Here is a 24,125-nt window from a genome sequence, read left to right on the forward strand (position 1 = left end):
GACTGAGTGAGTCGGTAATGCGGACAATGGCCGACAGAGGCTGATTAGCTTGAGTCCATTGAGACCTCAGAGTCCAGTGCATGAGTCTCATGGCCAAGCGGGCCATTGGTGTGACATGGACTGAGGATGCCATGTGTCCGAGGAGGACAAGAAATTGGCATGCATTTGCGGAGTGCTGAGACTGCAGCTGGTGAGCAAGGGACATAAGAGTTAGTGCTCGTTGTCGAGGCAGGAAAGCCTTTGCTTGTAAGGTGTCCAAGTCTGCCCCAATGAACGATAAGGTTTGAGATGGGACCAAGTAGGATTTGTCGTAGTTGACGAGAAATCCTAGCGAAATTAGAGTGTGTAATGTTAGAGTGTGTAAGGTTAGATTGAGGGACGACAGAGCAGCTTGCTGAGTGGGAGCCCTGATTAACCAATCGTCCAGGTAGGGGTAGATGTGAACATTTTGGGTTCTGAGGAAGGCTGCGACAACTATGAGGCATTTGGTAAAGACTCGTGGCGCAGACGCTAGGCCGAATGGGAGCACTCGATATTGATAGTGCTTGGGGCCTACTAGAAACCTCAGGTACTTGCGATGAGCTGGAGATATCATAATGTGGGTGTATGCGTCCTGGAGGTCCAGAGAGCAGAGCCAGTCTCCTCTTTGTAGAAGAAGTAGAAGCGATCCCAAGGTGACCATCTTGAACTTTTCTCATTGAAGGTACTTCTTGAGGGCCCATAGGTCTAGGATTTTTGGGGGATTAGGAAGTACCAGGAATAGAACCCTAGTCCTTGCTGAGAGTATGCAACGGGTTCTATTGCTCTTGACTGGAGAAGGAGGGAAACCTCTTGATCCAGAAGAATGGAGTGTTCGGACATTCTCCACGTCTGTAGAGGTGGGGAGTCCAGTGGTAGGGCGAGAAAGTTCAGATGGTAACCCTGAGCAATGATTGCCAATACCCATTGGTCGGATGTGATTGAATGCCACATGTTGTGGAAGTGGCACAATCGACCTCCCACTGGTATGTGCAACAGAGGAATCCGGCTGCTGCTCTCTAAATGGAAGTCAAAAAACTGAAGCAGGTCCTGGTTGAGGAGCTGCTTGTGGATTTTGTTTATGGACTTGACGAGACTGAGGTTTTTGATAAGGTCTCCTTGCACGGGATCTAGATTGTGGCGGGTAAGACTTCTTCGGGCGGAAGAATGACTTCTTAGAGTCCTTTCTGAAAGGCTGTTTTGAAGAGAAGTCAGAAGGCACGATAGAGAGCTGTCTTAGGGTCTCATGATGATTTTTTTTTAAATTCTTTATTCAGTTTTTCTTTTACAAATTAAGAAAAATTAAATTAACATTATTGGTGATATTAAACAATTATACTGTAGTAATTTAAACATAAATCATTCATGTAAATCATCACCATCATATTGTTATTATTCAATTTGTATTTTAACAACAACATTTTTTATATAGAAACTTGAAACCTGGAGGCAAGTGAAAATCTTTAAGGAGATTTCAGAAAGAAAAAAAAACCTAAACAATCCACTATCAAGGGCACTAACAGATTAAACTCCAGCATTCTTAAATTTAAACCCTCTACTCAATGGGAGTAATTGGGGAAGAGGTAGTAGGCTGTCTGGATTCCACGAATTTTTGAAGCTGGTCAAACTGAAAAAATATAAATATCTCTATGCTTCTTTTTAGGATACATTTACATGGATAGCATAACACAAAAGAAAATCCTAAGGCAATAACATTCTGATGCAAAGTAAGAAATTATTTTCTCCTGATTTGAGTGGCCTGAGCCAAATCAGGAAATAATTTTACCGGCTGGCCATAAAACATTAAAGGAAACTTCCTAAAATAAGATTTCATAATATTATTCACATCCTGTTTATACATAAATGATGCTAAGAGAGTATTCCTCTCTATAACATCCATATTGGAATTTTCCAAAAAACTGGTCAAATTTGCTGGTATATTTACTGAATTTATTCATCTTGACGAGGCTCTCTTATTCAGAAAGTAACAACAATTAATAGAGGGAATATTTTCAGACAAAAAAGAGAGCGCTTCTATGAGAAATCTTTTCAATGTATTAAAGGGAATTTCTCCAGCAATTTTGGGAAAGTTTAAAATCCTTATATTGAGATATTTAGAACTGTTTTCAATAGCTTCCAAACGTCTTAAACAGGATACCTGATCTCTGAGAATAATCCCATTTAAATCCTGTATTGCTTTTATCTTGTTCTCTGCCACGCCAACTTTATTCGATATTTCTTGTACTTGTTCCTGAATTGCATCTGTTTTCTGTTGAGAATTATGGGCAACAGAGTCCGTTTTTCTTTCCAACCTATTCAATGAAGCCCCAAGCCCCACCATCAGCTCCCAAATAGTCTCCAGAGTGATAGTCTCCCGTCTAGGTGGTATTACCTTTAACTCACCCCCAGTACTCGATGTCATCTGGGCACGATGTTCCTCTGGAGACACCCCCTCTCTCACATTCCCTCTCGGGTTCTCCAGCAGTCCAGTCTCCTCTCCTCTGTCGCCGTGGTCAATTTCTTCCATGGCGTTAAGGGGATTCACAGCGTTCAGCACTTCAGTGGAGACTCCCTCCCTCATGATCCGTCGCCTTCACCGCGTCATCGGTAGGCGTCTGGGCTGGGACTCCTCCGGGATCACGCTGAGCTGGGGGCTGATGCTGGTCGGGGCTCAGGGAAGCTTCCTCCAGGGGAACTCCCCGCTCTCCTTCACAGGAATTCCCAATGGGCTCATCAGCTCCCTGATCTTCTGCAGTGGACAAGAAACGCTCGATATCGAGCTGAGTAAGCGGTGGTAAGGATTCGGAAGGGTAAATCCTTACTTTGCCTTTTCTCTTTGCAGGCATAGCGCAATAATTTTTCAGGAAATAAGGGCGTAGGTTCAGCTTGAGCGTTCCGTGCCTCGTACTATGCCGCCATCTTGCCTCTATTGTCCCATTATGGTCTTTTGATTCTGCTACCATCCATTGAATCTGCTCGCCAAACAGATTCTCTCCGACATAAGGCAGGTTGGATAACTGGTCTTGTACTTCTGGGTCAAGGTCAGAAGACTTGAGCCAGGCCCACCGCCTCGCCGAAAAAGCAGCTGCAGAAATTCTGGTAGAGGTGTCAAAAATGTCATAAGATGTTCTAATCTCATGCTTGCCTGCCTCAAAACCCTTGTTGACTAGGGTTTGTAATTGTTCTTGAAATTGCTGAGACAGGGAGTCTGAGAACTCCTGTATCTGCTTAAAAATGACCCTGTTATATTGGGTCATATAAAGCTGATAGGCGGCAATTTGTGCGATGAGCATGGCCCCTTGGAATACTTGGCGACCAATGCTATTCTAGGAACTTCTGTTCCTTTCCAGGAGGAACAGATGAGTGAGGTTTTGACCTCTTCGCCCTTTTTTGTGCAGACTCTACAACCACCGAGTGGTGATCAAGTTGAGATTTTTGAAAACCTGGGGCTGACTGTACAAAATAGGTAGTGTCAGCTTTCCTATGTAGTGGAGCAATTGATCCAGGATGTTCCCAGTTCTTCTTGAGAAGATCGAGAAGGACCTGATGGATGGGAATAGAGGTGATTACCTAGGGGGCATCCAGGAATTGGAGCAATTCCATCATCTGGTGCCTATCATCCTGTTCAGTCTGCAATTGGAAGGGAACCAATTCAGACATTTCCTTCACAAAGTTTATAAAGGAGAGGTCCTCTGGAGGAGAACGCTTCCTACTCTCAGTGGGTGAAGGTAAATCATCGGTGTCTGTTGAAGTGTCATCACCCCAGGTGTCGTAAGGATCAGCACCTGCTCCTCTAGTAACTAGAGGGGGACAGGGTGGTTGAAGACCTGAAGGACCCGGTGTAGGCTCCGAAGGAATCTGAGGAATTACCGGTGCAGGCATCAAAGGCATCAATGGATGAGTCGGTGCCGCCGACGGACATATCGGCACCGATGGATGGGTCGGTGGTGAAGGATGTATCGGCTTCCATCCTGGATAGCAGCGGTGCCAGCGCTGCCGGAATCGGGTCGATGATCGGTTCCACAGACTGTGCCGGTTTCGGTGCCGGAGGAATCTGAAGACGTTGCATCGCCTTGTCGATGGCCTCCTGAACCATCCAGTCCAGTTCTTCTCTGAGACCTGGAGCAAGCAGCCCTGGCTCTGGAACAGAAGAAGGAGGCAGAGGCATAGCCGGAGGGACCACCGTTAAAGGTGGAGTCTCGGCTCCCGATCCCCGATCGGGTGAGGGTTGCCTCGGGGACTTGGTCGCAGGGGACTCGTGCCTTTCCTGGACGGGGTCTCTTTGACAGCAGCTCGGATGATGGCGAGGTCGATGATTTCGCTCCCTTGATGGTCTGAGTCTTACGGTGTTGATGGCAATATTTCTCCCTGCAATCCCCTCGATCCTGAGGGGGAGTGCAGGGTGTCGATGGCCGAGAAGTCATCAATGACGGTCGGTCACCGGTCGGTGGTCGATGCTGGTGCGAAGTGGACGGTGCCGGTTCTGATGATGTTGAAGCTATGGATGGAGTCAGGGTTTGAGCACAGAAGAGAAGTTCCATCTTCTCCATTCTGGCCTTGCGACCCTTCGGTGTCATTAGGGCACATTTGGTGCAGGTCAAGACATTGTGCTCGCATCCTAGGCACATTACACAGCCTTTATGGGGGTCTGTGATAGACATGGTGTGGGTACAGTCCGGGCACCGACGAAACCCCGATGCCATGGCCATGGAAAACAATCGAGCCGTGGTACGGTCGATGGCCAGTAGGCCACAAGGGCCAAACTCGATGGTAATCAACGGAAAAACAGGTAAAAACTTACCGGAGTACCGCTGACTGAGAAAAGTTAGAGGAGAGACCCCTGTGGGGCAATTAAACCTTTAGTAATCTCTTCAGAGCTTCTTTACCATGAGGCTACTGCAGCGCAGAAAAAGACTGATTGGGCTCCATACTGATGATGTCACCCATATGTGAGGACTACCATCCTGCTTGTCCTGTGAGAATAAATTTGCCGATTCTCTCTCTCGTTTTAAGTAGTATCTCTTTCGGATGTTGGCGTCAGATGCAGATCTGAGTGGAGTGGTGGTCCCCATCTTCCTTTGGCATTTCAGAATCCCAAGGCATGGAAATTAATGAAGGAATCTGTGGTTGCTTCAATGTGATTATCTTACAGTAGTGGTTGTAATAAGGTGCTAAAGGTTTTGTTTGACAGAGTTTGGTTATGGAACCCAGTACCGGAGGATTTGCTTTCAGATTAAATCATTTTTTCTAAGGAAAATGGATTAACTAGGTCTTCGGTGGCAGCACATTTCTCTGGTCTATCATTTTTTATTTTTTTTTTTACTAAAGCACATGGCTGGGGAAGTCTGGCTGATAGTTGTATTGTTAAGCGACTGCTGGCTGATTGGTTGAGGAGTACTGCACCAGCATTGGATGGTAAGCTGACAATTACACTCAGTTTGTTGTTACAAATTTGGGCATTATTACCCCAGATTTGTTGTTGTTTTTATGAAACCTGCTTATTTAGTGTGAATGTTCTTGCATTTTTTAGTACTTTTAGGGCTGGTGAGATGGTGGATAGGGTGGGGAGTTGTTCAGATCACTCTGGGTTAATAGCCGAGCATGTCATTCCAGAAGAGGACAAGGTTTGATTAAAAATTCACCGCTCTAAGACCAATCAGACTGGCAAAGGTACATGGCTTGTCCTGTTGGTGATGCCAGGGTTACCCTACCTGTCTAGTTGCTAATGTTCAGGAATTTTTGAAGGTGAACCCTCAGGTGGCGTGCTTTTTTTGGTGCATTCCAACTGTTGTCCTCTCACAAGGTAACAATTTACGGTGGTGCTCCAAAAAGCATTGGGAGTTTGGGGCTCGGGGGCTGATATTACGGGATGCATTCATTTTGGTTTGGGCCTACGACCTTAGCGGCAGTTTCGGATTTTTCAAATAGTGTGATTCGTTGTATAGGTTGTTAAAAATCCGGAGCCTGTGTGTCTTATGTACAGAGGGAGGATTTTTTTTATATATATATTTTCATGCTTGGGAGGATGAATTATGCATTGGTAATGTGTAATTTTCTATATTTTTCAAATAATTTGTTCAGTGAAAGGAATGGGTGGATCACTGCTCATTCCTACATTGTGTGGGTTTACTGATGGGCTGTGCAACAATCCTTATGGGCTGCACTTGGGTCTGGCATTGTACGGTGTAAGAATTCGCTGGTTTGAAAACTGAGGGATGCTCTGGAATCAGTTGCTGTTGTACATTCAGTCCCTTTTGAAGAAATGGGCCTGGCCTGAGGTTTTATTGAATCACCGTGGGGGGAATGATCTGTGCTCATGGTCCTGTCGGTAGCTACTGAATGTGGTTAGGAAAGATTTGTCCCCTATAATGGTACAGCTACTGCATACAATCATTTGTTGGTCAAACATCATTCCAAGGCCGGTTTCTATGAAACAGCGAAGGTGGAGTCACAGTCAGGCTAAGGTAAATCAGGAAACTGGTTCTTGGCTATGTGTTCAAGGGGACATGGCATGTTAAGCCTGCATGGTCTTGGGATGTTGGCAAAAGTTTATATGGATGGGATGGGGTTCATCTATCTGAAGTAGGGCAGGATCTTTTCAATAACCCTGTTCAGGAGGCCTTGTAGGGTGCGCTGTTTGGAATCAGGCTGCATCTTTGGGGGGGAGGGGGTTGGCGGTATTACCCTAGCAGTTTGGGGTAGGATAGTGTTGTGGGATCAGCCAAGTGGCGTGGAGATCTCAACAGTGGATAACCATTGTGGATTTGATGTTATTGGGTTTAGTTACATTGTTGTGGGACTCCTTGCTGGGCCATGGTGGGGTCTCATGGGGGGGGGGGCGGGCAGTGTACTGCCAGTATCTGCAGGCCATGTGGCCTGATGGTGGGGCATCTTGCAGGGGGTGAGGCAGATGATCACCAAGGCAGTTTTAAATTTATTTTATTTTTATTTCATGTAGATTTATACTCCACTTTTCACAGCGCTTCAAAGTGGATTACATTTAGGGACTGTAGGTATTTCCCTATCTCCAGTGGGCTTACAATCTAAGGGGGTCATTTTCCAAGGAGTTACCGCAGGAGATAATTCCGCAAATCGCGTTAACAGCTGCAGTGTTAACGCGGCTAATAGCTACACCTCTTTCATTTGCGGTACGTTGTGTGCTAGAGGCCGGTAAAGGTTTATCGCGGTTCACGATGTTTCCGGACAGCCTGTTTAAAGAAAGAAAGAAAGAGAGAGAGAGAGAGAGAGAGAGAGAGAGAGAGAGAGAGAGAGAGAGAGAGAGAGAGAGAGAGAGAGAGAGAGAGAGAGAGAGAGAGAGAGACTTGCTATAGTGTCTCTTCCCTAGACAGGTATCTGTATCCCTATGAGAGGCTCACCTAGTAACTCGAGGTGGGGATTAGGTATGAGTGTAGGGGGTTGGGGGCCACTTTCACATTCAACATGAGATGTACGAACAGAACAATGGTGAGCCTCTCATAGGGATACAAATACCTGTCTAGGGAAGAGACACTATAGCAAGGCGCTCTCTCACTCTCCCCTCTCTCTCTCTCTCCCCTAGCCTGCAGAACACTGAAACAGGCTGTCCGGAAACATCGTGAACCGCGTTATATACTGGCAATGTAACCCAAATTGGGTTAATAGCGCGATTTGCGCTAAGAGCGTGTTGCATAGCTGTTATCGTAATTTGTGATAGACATGCTTATTTGCATAAGGTAACACCCCTTTTTGGTATCGCATGCGATACCATGCGATATTGGAAAATGAGGCCGTAAGTTTGTACCTGAGGCAATGGAGGGTAAAGTGACTTGCTCAAGGTTAATAAAGCTATGACTATTTTTTTATTCCAATCTTGTTGTCCAGTGTTTCGTTTCAGGGGATAATTGTAAAGAGGGTCAGTGTGAGGGGGGGCCAGGGAGTCCTGGTTGCCTTTATTATAGGTATACTTTTTGTTCTGAACTCAGAAATGTTTGAATATTTAAAGGTACATTTCAAGAAAACAAAGAAGGAAATCTCCTCTAGAAAGTAAACAAGAAAATGCTGAGCTCTTAAAGCTTATATTTAATCATACTTTTTCTCACAGCTATAAAATAAGAAAAGAGATTGGATGGAGCTTTCCAAGATGGCCACCTGACTGGTTGCAGCGTAAGGAGCTCCCGAAATTTTTCCTCAAACAATTTCCCAATGCCTCATACGAAGCGTAAAGCCCGGGTGAGGGCTGGAGAGATTACTTCCACCCCCCTGGAACTTACGCAACCAACGATTGGAAGTTTTTTCGCTGCTGTACCTCCGCTTTCGCCGGGTGAGAAGGTCGCTAGAGATCTAGCTCTGGAGCGGGAGCAGGTATCTCTGACTGAACTATCCTTAACCCCCGGATCACCGGATAGGCCGGCGCCTCCAGGCCGTGACAAAGAGGGGAGGTGCCAGAGCGAGGAATGCATACCAGCTGGGAGAAGGCCGGAGCCCCGGAGCAAGCTCAAGCGGTGGAAGGACTGGATATACAAGGGCATGAGGTAAAGTCAGCGCCCGGAGTAGTGGAGGAAGGAACGGGGCTAGACTTTGTTGCCGGGATTAAAATTCTTGATCCTGGAAATGGCGCCGGAAAAGCAGCAGAACAGGGCAAAGCACGGAGTCCGGTTCACAAACTCCATTTAACAACATCCATTGAACCTGAAATATCGTTAAATATTATATGGAAAGCTCTTCAATCTTTGGAAAAAGCGATAGTGGGATTAACAAATGAGATCAAAAGTAAAACAACAAGTTAAGGACAATGCACTGGAATTAACAACGCAGAAAAATGAAATTGGAAAAATGGAAGAAAGAGTGACTGAATTGGAGAAATCCAATGCAGTGATAATTCGGAAAGATATGGAAGTTGAAAACAGACTTGAAAAAATTGAAAACATGCTGAGAGCTCACAATCTAAGATTTATTAACTTTCCTGTCTTAAAAAATATTTCTCCAACTGATCTATTTAGGCTATATGCCCCTGAAGAGATTAAGCCAATGATTTCAAAGGCATATTATTTATATACAGCTGAAGATAGACAAGAAAATGTTGAAGAGCAAGATATTCAGGATTTAACTTCTCTGCTGAACTCATCCCAAGACATGGTGGTAACATATCGTAGACCTTTACTTGTTACGTTTACATTTCTTATGGATAAGAATAACATTTTCAAGCATTACTTTAGAAATTCTCAAACACTTTTCTTTGGTCAAAAGGTGTGGTGCTACCAAGATTTAACAAAGCAAACTCAATTGAGAAGAAAATCCCTTTCTGGAATTAAGAGGAGAGGCAGTACAGAAAGGAATATCTTTTAAGTTACAATTTCCTTGTAAGTGTTGTTTGATATATCAGAGGAAAAGATTTGTTTTCTTTGACCCAAGTCAGTTGAGAGTGTTCTTGGACTCAGATGCTAGCCCTGTTTAGACCTATTGTTTAATGGTGTAAATGGAATATAGTGGCAGGTAACTTTCAGGCGTGCCTGAACTTCTGATATCTTATTTTCCTTGTTCCGCTCTATTTTGAAGCTCTCCATTTTTCTTATATTTTTCTACAAACAGAGAAATGTTATCTATATTTGTTTGTATAACTGAATATTTCAAATCTGTATTGTAATCTATTCTATTACAAGTTGATGCTTGTTAAATTATATAAATGCATAAATAAAAAATTAAAAAATTAAAAAAAAAGAAAAAAGCTTGTGTGTAAAATACTCTGCAACTACTCAGTCAAACTGTTTTGGGTTCTAATTTCTACATTACATTACAAAATATTTCTTCACTAAAAGGACTGTAGATGCATAGTAAAACTTCTACAGTGAGGTGGTAGAGACAAAAAAAAGTATCTGAATTCAAGAAAGCATGAGGTAACCACGGAGAATCCTTAGTTACACAGAAGTAACTAGAAATCAACTTGAGTCTATGGCATTCCAAAAGAAATATATTGGGCAGATTAGACAGACCTCACAATTTTGATTTGCTTATTTTAGTTGTCTATGAAGAATCTGCACAGCTGCTAGCTAACAATTTCATTTTAGTTTCATTTCAAATGCCATTGGCAGAGCAAATCACTTTTCAGCTTCACATTCCATTTGGCACTGTTCAGGAGGCAATACTGGCTTAACAGAACAAACAATAATTGAGGTTGAAATATTGGTTATTCTGTTCCCATAATCACTAACGTACATACATCTATCAGCAGCAATTGGCAAGATTAAGAAATGGATTACTGGCCACTAAGCTCACAATTCAAAACTGCCATTATATGTTTTATGGACAATCTTCCTTCTGCTGAATAGAGTAAACTATCAGGGGCAGATTTTCAAAGGGGTATGTGCGTAAGATACGCGCGTAACCCCTGAAACCCTGCCCCAAGCTGCCCCTGTGAACGCCAAGCCTTTCTTGCACAGCCGCAGTGCCGGGGGATGGAGAGCCGGCGCGCGCAAGTTACGGCTGCCCGGAGGCAGGCATAACCTCTTCGATAAAGGTTAGGAGAGGGATTTAGGTAGGGCTGGGGGGTGGGTTAGATAGGGGAAGGTGAGGGGAGGCGGAAGGAAAGTTCCCTCCGATTTCGGAGCGGCCTCAGAGGGAACAGAGGCAGGCTGCTCAGCTCGGCGTGTGCAGGTTGCACAATTGTGCACCCCCTGCGCGCGCCGACCCTGGATTTTATAACATGCATGCGGCAGCGCGCGCATGTTATAAAATTGGGCTTAGATTTGTTCGCGCTGGATTGCGCGAACAAATCTGCACCCGTGCGTACCTTTAAAGATTTGCCCCTTAGTCAACTAAGTCTTGTATGCAAAATACTTAAATAAAATACTACAAAGTTAAACAGAGGCCTGAAATGAAAAAGGTGGGCCCATGACCTCTGTACAGAATCAAATACTAAAACACAAAGAACCAGATTTGACTTCTACATGAAAGAAGAGCAAAGGACATGCATAAGAACATAAGAAATTGCCATGCTGGGTCAGACCAAGGGTCCAGCAAGCCCCGCATCCTGTTTCCAACAGAGGCCAAACTAGGCCACAAGAACCTGGCAATTACCCAAACACTAAGAAGATCCCATGCTACTGATGCAATTAATAGCAGTGGCTATTCCCTAAGTAAACTTGATTAATAGCTGTTAATGGATTTCTCCTCCAAGAACTTATCCAAACTTTTTTTGAACCCAGCTACACTAACTGCACTAACCACATCCTCTGGCAACAAATTCCAGAGCTTTATTGTGCGATGTGAAAAAATTTTCTCCAATTAGTCTTAAATGTGCTACTTGCTAACTTCATGGAATGCCCCCTAGTCCTTCTATTATTCAAAAGTTAAATAACCGATTCATATCTACTCGTTCAAGACCTCTCATGATCTTAAAGACCTCTATGATATATCCCCTCCGCTGTCTCTTCTCCAAGCTGAACAGCCCTAACCTCTTCAGCCTTTCCTCATAGGGGAGCTGTTCCATCACCTTTATCATTTTGGTTGCCCTTCTCTGTATCTTCTCCATCGCAACTATATCTTTTTTGAGATGTGGCAACCAAAATTGTACACAGTATTCAAGGTGCAGTCTCACCATGGAGCGATATAGAGGCATTATGACATTTTCCGTTTTATTAACCATTCCCTTCCTAATAATTCCTAACATTGTTTGCTTTTTTGACTGCTGCAGCACACTGAGCCGATTTTAAAGTAAGCTACAAATCAGTTTGCTTGCATAATTTTAAAATAGCACACTTTAACTAGGCATATTGTTTCCTGTAAATTTAAGAAGTTTGTAAAAATATTCAAAAGGAAAAGTTACAGAAGCAAACTTTTCTGTGGGACCTTTGCTCAAAAGTGCTAAATAAATTAATGAATTATGATAAAGCTTCACAGAAGTTTTTGACCACACAATTTTTCTGTCCATCACTAATCTCAGTGAAAAAGAATCCTCTTACGTTTCTTTTGAGTTTCTCTCCCTTTGGCTTCATACTTCTGGTCCTTGAACTTTTCATTCTATGAAAAATGCTTCCTCTTGATACTTTATTGAAGCCTGCTATATATTTAATGAGGCCCCATTTTCAAAATGTCAGCATTGGAAAAAAGCCACAGATACTTTTTAGTTGCTGACTTTGCACCAATTTTCAAATTAAAAGTCCAAACTGTCACTTTGGAAATTGCTGTGGGAAGAAAGTATTTACTGACTTTTGCACCTGCTCTATTTATGCGGGTATTTATTTCATGGAAAAATAACATGCATAGATTGAAAATGCAACCCATACATAATCCACAATGATTATGCATGAGATAGATTTGCATGCATTGCCTCCACTGTATGCAAATGTATCTCATACATATTCACTGCAGATATCCTGAAAACATGACTGGCTAGTTGTATCTCGAGGATTGGGTTAAGAACCACTGGTTTATGTGAACAAGGCAGAGGCTATTCAGTGATTTCCAGAACAGAATGCAATTCTCAAGATGGAGTCTCAGAAAAGTCTCTACTAGTTATACCTTTCTTCATGCATGCAAATAAACTATTAGCTTTCTCAACTGCTTTGTCAGATTGATTGCCTACACTGAAGTCATTATAGATGCCCCTGCCCCCTCGCCCACTATGTTTCTTTCCTGTTTGGTGATTGCTTTTTTTTTCACCTCCAAAATGGTATTTGGCCCTTTCATTCGGAATTACAAATGCATAATTTTGTAGTTTCTTGAAGTATAGTTGCCATACCTTTGACCATTTTTCCAATTTTTAAAATAATTTTTCATCTTATTTACTCACCCCTCTGGCAGGTCTGCTCTGTTACAAATTTCATCATCTGTAAACAGGTACACTTTCCCAATGTCACTTTAAAAAATTTGAATATGACAGGACCTAGTACCATTTCTTGTGGTACGCTGCTGGTCACGTTCCCTTCAAAAAAGTAGACCATTGACTACTACTCTGAGTTCTGTTGCTCAACTAAGTTCACCCCCATTTTATAATTTTTTAACAACTGGCTAACTTGCTCACCAGTCATCTATGTGGAACAGTGTCAAAGGCTTTACTGAAATAGGTCTCAAAAGCTAAATCACACATGTATTTAGTCCTATAAACAGATACCACTTACAACTTGTTTATTGACTTTTCCTTTTGTAATTATTTATGAAACTCAATCAATTATTTTATTATATGGGGGAGAGGAAAGAGGTGGAAAGGAGTGATTATTGCAGATTGTCAGTAATATATTGATACATTCAAGTTACCAATTTCTAAATACACAATCTATCATATAGTATTATTTTACAATCTATTTCTCTCAAAAATTTCTCTCTCAAATTCAGGCACCTGGCATTATTCAGCCTATCAAAGCAAGTAAAGTGATTCTGATAGATACAAAATATTTCAGGCTCGTTAAATATAAAAGAGGACTATAGGTGAATATTTCAAAAGTAAAATCAAAATCTCGCTTTCCAGGTCAACAAATTTAAAACAAGTAACAGTTTTAGCATGTTTAAATTAAAATAAAATCTGATTTATCTACCATTTCCAAAAGCTTCATTTGTAATAATTTGTATTTATATGGTACCATACATCAAAACTGAATCCTGATCAATTCAGAAACATATATACAGCTATGACTGGGATAAAAAGTGTGATTATTAAAGTTGGGACAGAAATAAGGAACATTATTATTACACAATTACAACTGGGAAAACGGAAGCACAGGGAGAGAAAGTGGCTTGCCAAGTTCACAGAATAAAAAGAACGGGGAAGTTCACTGCTCCTCTGATAGTCTCAGCCTCTTTCCATGTTACTGATATAAAAATAGTCAGAGGAAGCTCTTTACTCTCTTGCATGGTGATCCAATAGTGTTTACTAGATTAATTGAAAGTAAAGATATTATTGGCCTTTTACATCTCTCCACTAAGCTGCTTTCTTGTACAGAAAGCTTAATGTCTCCCTCTTTCTGTCAAAAACTTCCTGCAGGTAACAAAATGTTAGCATGCAAAATAAGCCTTAAACAGAGACAATTTATGAAACTATACTTTAGCTTACCCCATTTACAATGGTAAGAAATTTCATTTTTAAGTGACTTAGATAAAATGTTTAGTATCATAAAAGGAGTCAAATTTTAAAGTTTAGATAGCACACGGTCCTCTCTTGCAATATCTGTACTAATCTGACATATTTGTAACAACCATTAATAACAAATTAAATTACTGACTTGGGTAAGCAGTAAGCTAACAAATTCCCTCAGATTTTTCTATACTGCTTCCATTTCACGTAAGTTTCAGCAGAAGAATGGCGTAATTCAACTTTCACTGCTAATAAATCAATAAGGCTGTCAAGAAAATGGTAATATTTCTTGCCATACTTCTGGATTTTATGGCAATGTCAAAAAGAACAAACACAATTTTCAAGAAAAATAAAAGATCTCCATAGATATATACTATTGCCATTTACAACAAAAATTTTAAAGCATTCTTCAAGCTAATTTTAGCTTACAAACTGAGAAATGATTACTTCTGGTCCAGAATACACTGTAATTGTATTCAAGTCTAAATGTATTTGCAGTGTCATAGAAAGAGACTGAATATATATTTTTACCTGTTTCATTATACAGAAGATCATATTTCAGCTTTACCTGTAAAGGTACTGCTCATTTCAGGAACGTCATCCTCATCTTCATCATCATTTTCCACATGCACTATGCCAGCATTTCGCATATCATTGTAAGACTTTGTTCGTTTTGGAGTCGACTGCTTGGAGCCGTACTGAAGATTTTGCAAAGCATCACTGGTAATCACTTTCCCACTGGCGGGCTGGCTTGGAGGCTTGGGTGTTCCATAATAGTTACCTAGGCAATAGAGACATTTGCATGTTAAAAAGGAATTTTTTTTTCAGCAGCTAGATTTCTTTTTTCAACAAAACTCCTTTCCCCCATACTGAAACGATCCAATTTTCCCAACTGTATTTTATTTCTGGACTTGACCAGGAAAAGATTTCTTTCAATCTGGGTTATTCACATTGAATGTAATAGCAGAAATGAGGGCTGCATTGTTTAGATGCATTGAGCGGACAGAATTAAAACAAAGACCACAGTGCTGAATAGCAAAACTTTATCTCCTTACATTTGAATTTAAATTAGTAGCACTTTTTACATGTATGTCCCTACACAATGCTATGTCAGATTTAGAGTAAGTTCTGTAGAAAATAAAAAAATTAATTACACTCTCACCCTGATCAGTGATTAAAGACTGAATGACCTGCATCAATGAACACAATGTTTTTGTTGATGTTGTTGCAATTGTACTATTATAAAGTATTTCTTTCAAAGAAAGTTCACAAAAAGAATGGATAATACCACAGGATGTACAAAGTAGACAGCAACCAGGACAGTTATGAAAGAGAAACTTTAAAACCTCTTCTACATATTTTTAAATTAAATAAAAAATCAACATTTTGTCCATTTTTGGATAGCAAAAAAATATGTTTTTCATTTCTGATGCAAAACTCCTAAAATAAAGACTGACTTAATAACAAGCAATTTATTTTAGACAATGTGAATCAAAATTTTTACTTGTGTGCTTTCTTTTACACTAGTTTTCAATCATTGTCTTGCAGTAATCCTCAATTTCAAAGAAAACATTGGAATTAAAATATTTAAGTGCCTGCTAGTTCATGAGCCATATGGAATGTGTGCCCAATTCACTCTTTACTAATATAACTCTTATCTTGGGAATAAGTGCACAGAGCAGCAGTTACTGCTCTTAAGGGAAACATGGGGTAAACAGCTGGGCAGACTGGATGGACCATTTTGGTTCATTTCTGCCGGAAGTAATTTCTATGTTACTTTAAAGGTTTACTACAACAATTACATTGGGAACAGTGTGGCTATAAGGTTCACAGAAAATTTTAATTCTGGCACTACTAGATAATGTCTAGTAAAAAGTACTATCCCTGGATCTTTTGTATAGCTTCTTGTGGATAATTTCCCTTAGAAAAATTAGATGGAAAAGGTTTAAACTTGTCTACTATGAAGAAATACATGATACTGGATGGTTTCCATTTATGGTAAAGACTTTAAAATCTCAATGGTCATGGTCAACCCAAAGTACAAAGGTTCTTCTTGGGCATCCCTTTTTCTCCAACCACTTACTCCCTTCTCTGAGTTATGGTCATGAACACAATACGATGTTGTATTAATCTAGCTTAGTCAAGCACAAACGCTTTAAGAATGAAATACAAATAGTGCTTAGCTTGACAACAACTGCAGCACACTAAAAATATGAGCAATCGACTCTGTATGCAAAGACTAAACAAAGCAAATAATCTTACAGCTCATTTTACAGAGACAAGTGTTTAGGGTTCAGAACCATCTACTGAAATGTGTGCTTGACTAAGCTAAACTGATACAATCTATATATTACAATATGTTTTTCCTAGGATTTATGATTCACACTGTGAAAGTGGAAACAGTAGAGGTCTTAAGTAATTGAAGTCACTTTGTGCCTCACAAAATTCATTCCGGGCATTGGTTTATTGCACCTTATACACATCCTTGTGTACTAGTGCACCCAAAAGGCTCTACATATGTTTCTCATTCATATGTACTTTCTAATTGTTTTAAATTGGAAGTAAAAAAAAAAAAAAAGATTGTAAGAATGTACTTTTGTAGAAACACAGTGAAACAGCCCACTGATGTTCAAATTGCTAAGGCAAAACTACTAACAAAATAAAAGGACCAATTGTTCAAGCAGTTCAGTGATTTAATATAAGTATAGTATTTTAAAATATCCATCATTTGCACACTGTCCCATCAGAATCATTAGCCTCAGATCATAGACTGCTTATGAAATACTACTGAAGCATGAAGCAAAATTCTTGCTAACTCACAGAAGTTTTGATACTATACAGTAAAATTCCTTTGTGAATAGAGCATTTTGGATAGTGGGGGGGGGGGGGGGTGAACTAAAGAAAAAAAAGATGGATTAGGTACTTGACTATGAATCAACCTTGAAGTTTGTTCTTCGTTTTAGAAAAAGAAAACAGAAATAAAAGGAGCACAGTATTCAAGTATTGCTTAAGCATGGAGCATCTAGACATCATTCAATTCCTAATTCTCAGAAACTCCATTGAATGCTAAAGTGCTGTAGTTTGCATTTAACTCTTTGAACTCTGTTACTTTCTTACTCCAAGTTTGCAACTGTAGCTTTGAATAAGTTGATAGAAATAAATGAAAATTATGAGGTCCATATTCACCCGGAAAAACTTATATAGCTAACCTAGCCTGGATGATCAGCGGCATGAGTGTACCACTAAACATTCTTGGTTATCTTAAAATTAACCAAATAAGTTTAAGCTGCCTGACTTTAGGACTTCTCTAAGGCTGTCCAGAGGTTATTCAGCTACTTCTAACTTTGTTTCATTTCTGAGTAGCAACAGCAAAATGCAGATGTCCTCTAATAAGCATCTTTCAATTCTGGAATAATCTGATTTGCACTTTTGGTACCTCTTCAGCTTCAAATATTCAATTTGTTTCATTTTTAAAACAAGTTGACATTAAGGGACCTATAACTGAAAGCTTAATGGCTTATGAATAGCATGCAATGCAGCAAGGTTCTAGCATGCATAACAAACCAGTTCCAGAAGATATTAATGCAAACATACATGTAAATGAAAGAACAGAGGCAAATTAGGATTTAGCATGTGTGTTAAATAGAATGGCATGTTCTCCTTCTCCCACTATTTAGTACATACTAACAGCTCAATTTAACATCTGTTGTGGACCAGTTGTTAACATTTTAGTATGCATACTACCTAAAGGGTTCATCAGCCAGCATACATTGCGATTTTCACAATGGAAGACTTATGGCAGAAGTGGAGAACAGAAAGAGAGAGGATGTGGTAGAGAGAAGAGACAGAGGGAGAAGAAGGGGAGAGAGAGGAAGAGAAAGAGAAGTAGGGGAAGAGCTGAGGGGGCCAAAAAAAGTGGAGCCCAGTGAGAAGCCATGGTCACACATTTTCAGGCCCAGAACCACCATACTATGGGGTAATTTTCAAAAAGGATTTAAGTGCTTAAAACTGGTTTTACATGCATAAATGCACTTTAAAAGTGCATAGTGGGATTTTGAAAAATTGCTATGTATGCTATTAAACTGTCAACAGGTTTTACACACTTAAGTGCACTTTAAGCACATAAAACGGCTTGTGAAAATTGTTACAATACATGCTACTTTTATGCATATAAATAGGCTTGTGAAATTACCCTTTATGTGTTTATGTATATTTGATAACCCAGTTTCATAAGATTGTTTAAAAGTGGATTTCATTACTAACATCAAACAGTATACATAAGAGACATCACATCACAATATACAATATAAACAAACATCAAGACACACACAATTTACAATCATTGTGACGTGAATAACATGTCAGATACAGCTTGCAGTCCAAGATTAAAAGCAGAGGAATCTATATTAGCAGGGTCTATATTAATTGACCCTGAGCTAAACATGAAACAACACATCTCACAGAAAATAAAAGAAGGTTATGCAAAACTAATGATCCTAAGAAGACTAAAACCTCTATTAACGATTAACAATTTTCGCACAGTTCTACAAGCAATGATATTCACTAGAACAGATTATTATAACTCCCTGCTTTTAGGACTTCTTCAATCTACAATTCGGCCTCCGCAAATATTGCAAAATTCCGCTGCCAGAGTTTTGACAGGCAAAAAAAAGAGTGACCATATTACAGGAACACTTGCTGAACTCCAATGGCTTCCAATTGAACAAAGAATACAATATAAAGCACTTTGGGGTAGATTTTATAAATGTAGGCGTGGGCGTACTTTTGTGCGTGCACCAGGTGCGAACAAAAGTACGCTGGATTTTATGATACGCGCGTAGCCGCGTGTATCTTATAAAATCCAGGGTCAGCGCGCGCAAGGGGGTGCACATTTGTGCAACCTGCGCGCGCCGAGTCCAGCGCGCGCTGCCTGTTCCCTCCAAGGCCGCTTCGAAATCGGAGCAGCCTCGGAGGGAACTTTCCTTCCGCCTCCCCTCACCTTCCCCTCCCTAACCCACCCCCCTACCTTTGTTGGCAGATTTATGCCTGCGGAAAGCAGGCGTAAATTTATGCCTGCGGAAAGCAGGCGTAAATCTGCGCGCGCCAGCAGGCTGCTGGCGCACCATCACCCGACCCAGGGGCTGGTCCGGAGGCCTCAACCAGGCCCCCGGGCCGGCGCCACGCCCCCGGGCCCGCCCCCGAAACGCCGTGGCAAGCCCCGGGACTTAGGCTCGGCACACGCATACTTGCAAACCGCGGGTAGTATGAAGGTCCAATATATTAAAATTAATTGATTTACAAATTAATTTTCACAAAAATTATAAAAACTTGATTGATACAACGTGATTGTTATAGATTTCAATTATCCCAATATCGACTGGGTAAATGTCATATCAGAACATGCTAGGGAGATAAAGATTCTAGATTAAATAAATGATTGCTACATGGAACAGTTAGTAAGGGAACTAATGAGAGGGGAAGACATTTAAACTTAATTCTTAGTGGAACACAGGATTTGGTGTGAGAGGTAATGGTGGTGGAGTCGTTCAGCAACAGTGATCTTAGTGTGATTAAATTAGACTTAATGACTGGGAGGACATTAAATCTACAATTCTAGCATTAAACTTTCAAAAGGCTGCCTGATAAAATGAGGAAAGTTTTAGAAAAAAACCTGAAAGGTGCAGCTACAGAGGTTAAGAATCTACATCAGGTATGGTCATTGTTTAAAAATATCATCTTAGAAGTCCATTTCAGATCTATTCCACACATTTAAAAAAATGCTGAAGGAAGACCAAATGACTGCTGGCATGGTTAAAAGGTAAGGTGAATGATGCTATTTTAGCCAAAAAAAGGTTCAAAAATTGGAAAAAGGATATATCTGAGGAAAATAGGAAAAAGCATAAGCACTGGAGGGTTAGTGGTAAAACATTGATAAGGCAGTCTAAAACAGAATTTGAAAAGAAGCTGGCAGTAAAGGCAAAAACTGATACAAACTTTTTTAAATATATCCAAAGCAGGAAGTCTATGAGGGAGTTAGCTGAACCGCTAGATGATCAAGGGGTTAATGGGACACTTAGGGAAGATAAGGTAATTGCAGAAAGACTGAATTCATTCATTGCTTCAGTATTTACTGAAGAGGATGTAGGGGAGATACCTGTCACACAATATAGGCTCTTGCACACCTTGTGTATTCCGGGTACCTCAATTGTAAACAATACCTCAAAATATTGGTACACCCAGTGTTTTCTTACAAATATAAAGGAATAGCTACAAAATATATTTGTGGGACCACTCCTCACAGGGTCAAGGTATTTTAACCAGACTCTCTCTTATGGGTTTTGGTCCGTTTTACTTTGTATTTTTTTTTTTTCAACGCGATCCCCGCTTGGAGTCGCCTCCGAGCGGGGATCGCATCTATAAAAATGATTGGAGATAGCTATTGAAGACTTCTTACTGGTTGGTTTGTCACAGAACAAGATGAAAATTTTTGTCCCCTGAAGCAGGACCTCAAGAGTGTGGGTCCAAAACGCGATCGTGTTGGGATATGCAGGATAAGTACTTTTGCTGAATTAATTGTTCTTTGGAAAGAAATAAGTGACATTTTAAAGACTTTCGTATGGGACTATGTTTGAAGTTTTTCACCAGCTTGGTATAAATAGAACAAAATCTCGAAATCACGAAAAAATGTGTTGAAAGCATGTTGGATAATTTAAAAAAATGTTGAAAAAAAAAATACAAAGTAAAACGGACCAAAACCCATAAGAGAGAGTCTGGTTAAAATACCTTGACCCTGTGAGGAGTGGTCCCACAAATATATTTTGTAGCTATTCCTTTATATTTGGAAGAAAACACCGGGTGTACCAATATTTTGGGGGAGATACCTGTGCCAGAAACTATTTTCAATGGTGATGATTCAGAAGAACTGGTACAAATTACTGTGAAGCTGGAAGATGTAATAAGGCAGACTGATAAACTAAAAAGTAGCAAATCACCTGGACAGCATGATATATACCCCAGGAATCTGAAAAAACTCCAAAATGAAATTGCAGATCTGTTACTGGTAATTTGAAACTTATCACTGGGATCGTCTGCCGTGCTTGAAGACTGGAGGGTAGCCAATGTAACCCTGACCTTTAAGAAAAGGCTCCAGGGGTGATTCTGGAAATGATAGACTGATGAGTCTGACTTCAGTGCCAGGAAAAATCGTGGAAACTCTTCTAAAGAATAAAATCACTGAAGATATAGAAAGACATGGTTTACTGGGACACAGGAAACATGGATTTACATATGAGAAACCTTACTCACCAATCTGCTATATTTTCTTTGAAGGGATAATAAACATGTGGATAATACCGAGCCAGTAGATGCATAATATTTGAATCTTCAATAGGTATTTGACAAAGTGCCCCATGAGAGACTCCTGAGAAAATTAAAAAGTCATGGGTTAGGAGGCAATGTCCTATTGTGGATTGCAAACTAGTTAAAAGATAGGAAGCAGAGAGGAGGACTAAATAATCCATTTTCTCAGTGGAGAAGAGTAAACAGTGGAGTGCCTCAGAGATCTGTACTGGGACAGGTGCTTTTTAATTTATTTATAAATGATCAGGAAAAGATAACAATGAGTGAATGGATCAAATTTGCAGTTGATACAAACTTATTCCGAGTTGTTAAATCACAAGCAGATTGTGAAAAATTACAGGAGAATCTTGGAAGACTGGATATTTAAATGGCTATGTGATGCTCATGGGTAAAAATAACCCACATTGTATTTACATGATGTTAGGTTCCATATTAGGAGTGACCGCACAAGAAAAGACCTGGGTATCACAGTGGATAATACTTTGAAATCCTCAGTTCACCATGCTGTGTTAGGAATTATTAAGAAAGGAATTGAGAAAAAATGGCAAATGTCATAATGCCTCTCTATTATTCCATGGTGAGGCCACAACTGGAGTACTGTGTGTGGTTCTGGTCTCCACATCTCAAAAAAGATATAGTTGCATTGGAAAAGGTAGCGAGAAAGGTGACCAAAATGATAAAGAGCGAGGAAAGGCTAGAGAGATTGGGTCTGTTCAGTTAAGAAAAGAGAGGGCAGAGGGGGATATGATAGAGGGCTATAAAATCATGACTGGAATAGAACAGGTAAATATAAATTGCTTATTTAATCTTTCAAAACATACAAAAACTAGGGGATGCTCCATGAAATGAATAAGTAGCACATATAAAAAAATCAGACAAAACCTTTTCACTGAACACACAAATTAAGTTCTGGAATTCTTTACTGGAGGATGTGGTTAAGGTAATTAGCATAGCTGGGTTTAAAAAATGTTTGGACAAATTCCTAGAGAAGAAGTCAATAAACTATTAACCAAATAGACTTATGAAATAGACACTACTTATCATTGTACAATAGCAGCATGGGATTTGTTTGAGATTTTTCCAGGTACTTGTAATCTGGATTGGTCGTTATTGGAAACAGATTACTGGGCTCGACAGACCCTTGGTCTGACCCAGTATGGCAAGCTCATATGTTCTTAACTGGGAGCCAATAAAGTTCTTTTAGGAGCAGAATAACATGATCAAATATTTGTGAGCCAAAGATCAAGTTGGCAGTGGTATTCTGGAGTAACGGAATTTGCTTCAAAGCAGTCACTGAGAGACCCAAATACAAAGATTTACAATAATCTAAATGTCATTATTAGAGAATCCACCAAGGCTTGTACATCTGTTTTTCATTTAAAACACAAAAAGTTTATTGTGAAAAATAAAATGAAGATTAAAAAATACAGAATGAAAGAAGCTGATCATTGTTGGGACAAACAGTCCTGAATCCAATTTTATGCCTAATGTGGTGACCTTGTCTTTTAGTGGTATATTCACTCCAGACATTTAAGGAACTAGATTTACAGAAATGTGTTTTCATTTAGTAATCCATATAGCTTCAGTTTTCTTTGATTCACTTTGAATTTATGTGAAAATAACCAACTGGAAACCCAAGACAATGATTGAAATCAGCAATACTTTCGTATGCCTTGAGTTCATAAAAGTGTCTACCTGAATGTTGTCTTTATATAAATACATAAATAACAACTAAACACAAGACTTTGAATAAATGCTAATGGTACTAAAAATATAAACCTCATGTCAAAATGGAGTTTTAGGCACTCTACCAATAAGATATTTAGGTTCCTTTAGTGAGTTGTTCCAACTGACCTGAAAAATATGGTCTGTCAAAAAGGATTTGAACCAGGCTAGGACTATCCCACTTGAGCTCATTGGCTATTAAGGCCCTATATAAGAAGATTAAATCTGACATTGATACTCAGATAAACAGATCTCACGCTATACCTGGGGGCTTGTCGCACTATTGAGCTCATTACATTATCTAGCCTCTGGCTCTTTTCCAATCACATTGGATGCAGTTTGATGGCACCAACAGTCTGCAAGACTGGTACTGTGATGGAGAGCTAAGGATGTTACATAATATCCTCAGTCAAGGCTGCAGCAAATGAACAATAAAAATCTCATTGACGGCAGAGTTGGAACTAGGAAGGATGGTGACTTAATAATCTTAACTCTTATCCTTCACTGTCTTAATCTTTTTTAAGGGTAGCATTTTATTCTTAATGATGGTAATTTTTATATCTTTCAGATTATAGTTTTTAGATATTTATAATATTATAATTTGTATTGCTTCATTCTTCTAACTATTCTTTTGTTTTTTATTATATTTGAATCTTGTGAACCGTTGAGACTGATTCCTCCATACAACGGTATATAAAACTGCTCAAATAAATAAATAAATAAAAAGCATCTTCTTCCCATCAAAACTTTGATGCCCACATCCAGCATTTCCACTTTTGATGCATGACCCTCTGAAAAGGAGGCATTTGTATTTTGTGAATGGAGTGATGGAAGCAGAAGAGGTGAGAGTTGATTCCCTGGATGGGATAGGTGGTGATATGGTTGGTTAGCAGAAGTCTATCATTGCTATGGTTAGTCTATGTAACCAGCCATGCAGGCATTTAGAGGCTCAAGACATCAAAAGAAGTGTTGTTAATAT

General features: G+C 40.0%; 1 protein-coding gene across 13 annotated transcripts in view; it reads right to left on the reverse strand.

Moving 5' to 3' along the window:
• MAGI1 (membrane associated guanylate kinase, WW and PDZ domain containing 1) overlaps positions 1-24,125 on the reverse strand; it is a 975,264-nt gene that overhangs the window by 300,396 nt on the left and 650,743 nt on the right. For all 13 annotated transcript variants that reach the window (XM_029601033.1, XM_029601039.1, XM_029601036.1 and 10 more), the window contains one exon: positions 14,631-14,843. In XM_029601033.1, coding sequence (XP_029456893.1) covers positions 14,631-14,843 — 213 coding nt within the window. The remainder of the gene's footprint in view (positions 1-14,630; positions 14,844-24,125) is intronic.

The sequence above is a fragment of the Rhinatrema bivittatum genome, chromosome 4 (genome assembly GCF_901001135.1).
Source record: "Rhinatrema bivittatum chromosome 4, aRhiBiv1.1, whole genome shotgun sequence".
Taxonomy (NCBI): Eukaryota; Metazoa; Chordata; class Amphibia; order Gymnophiona; family Rhinatrematidae; genus Rhinatrema; species Rhinatrema bivittatum.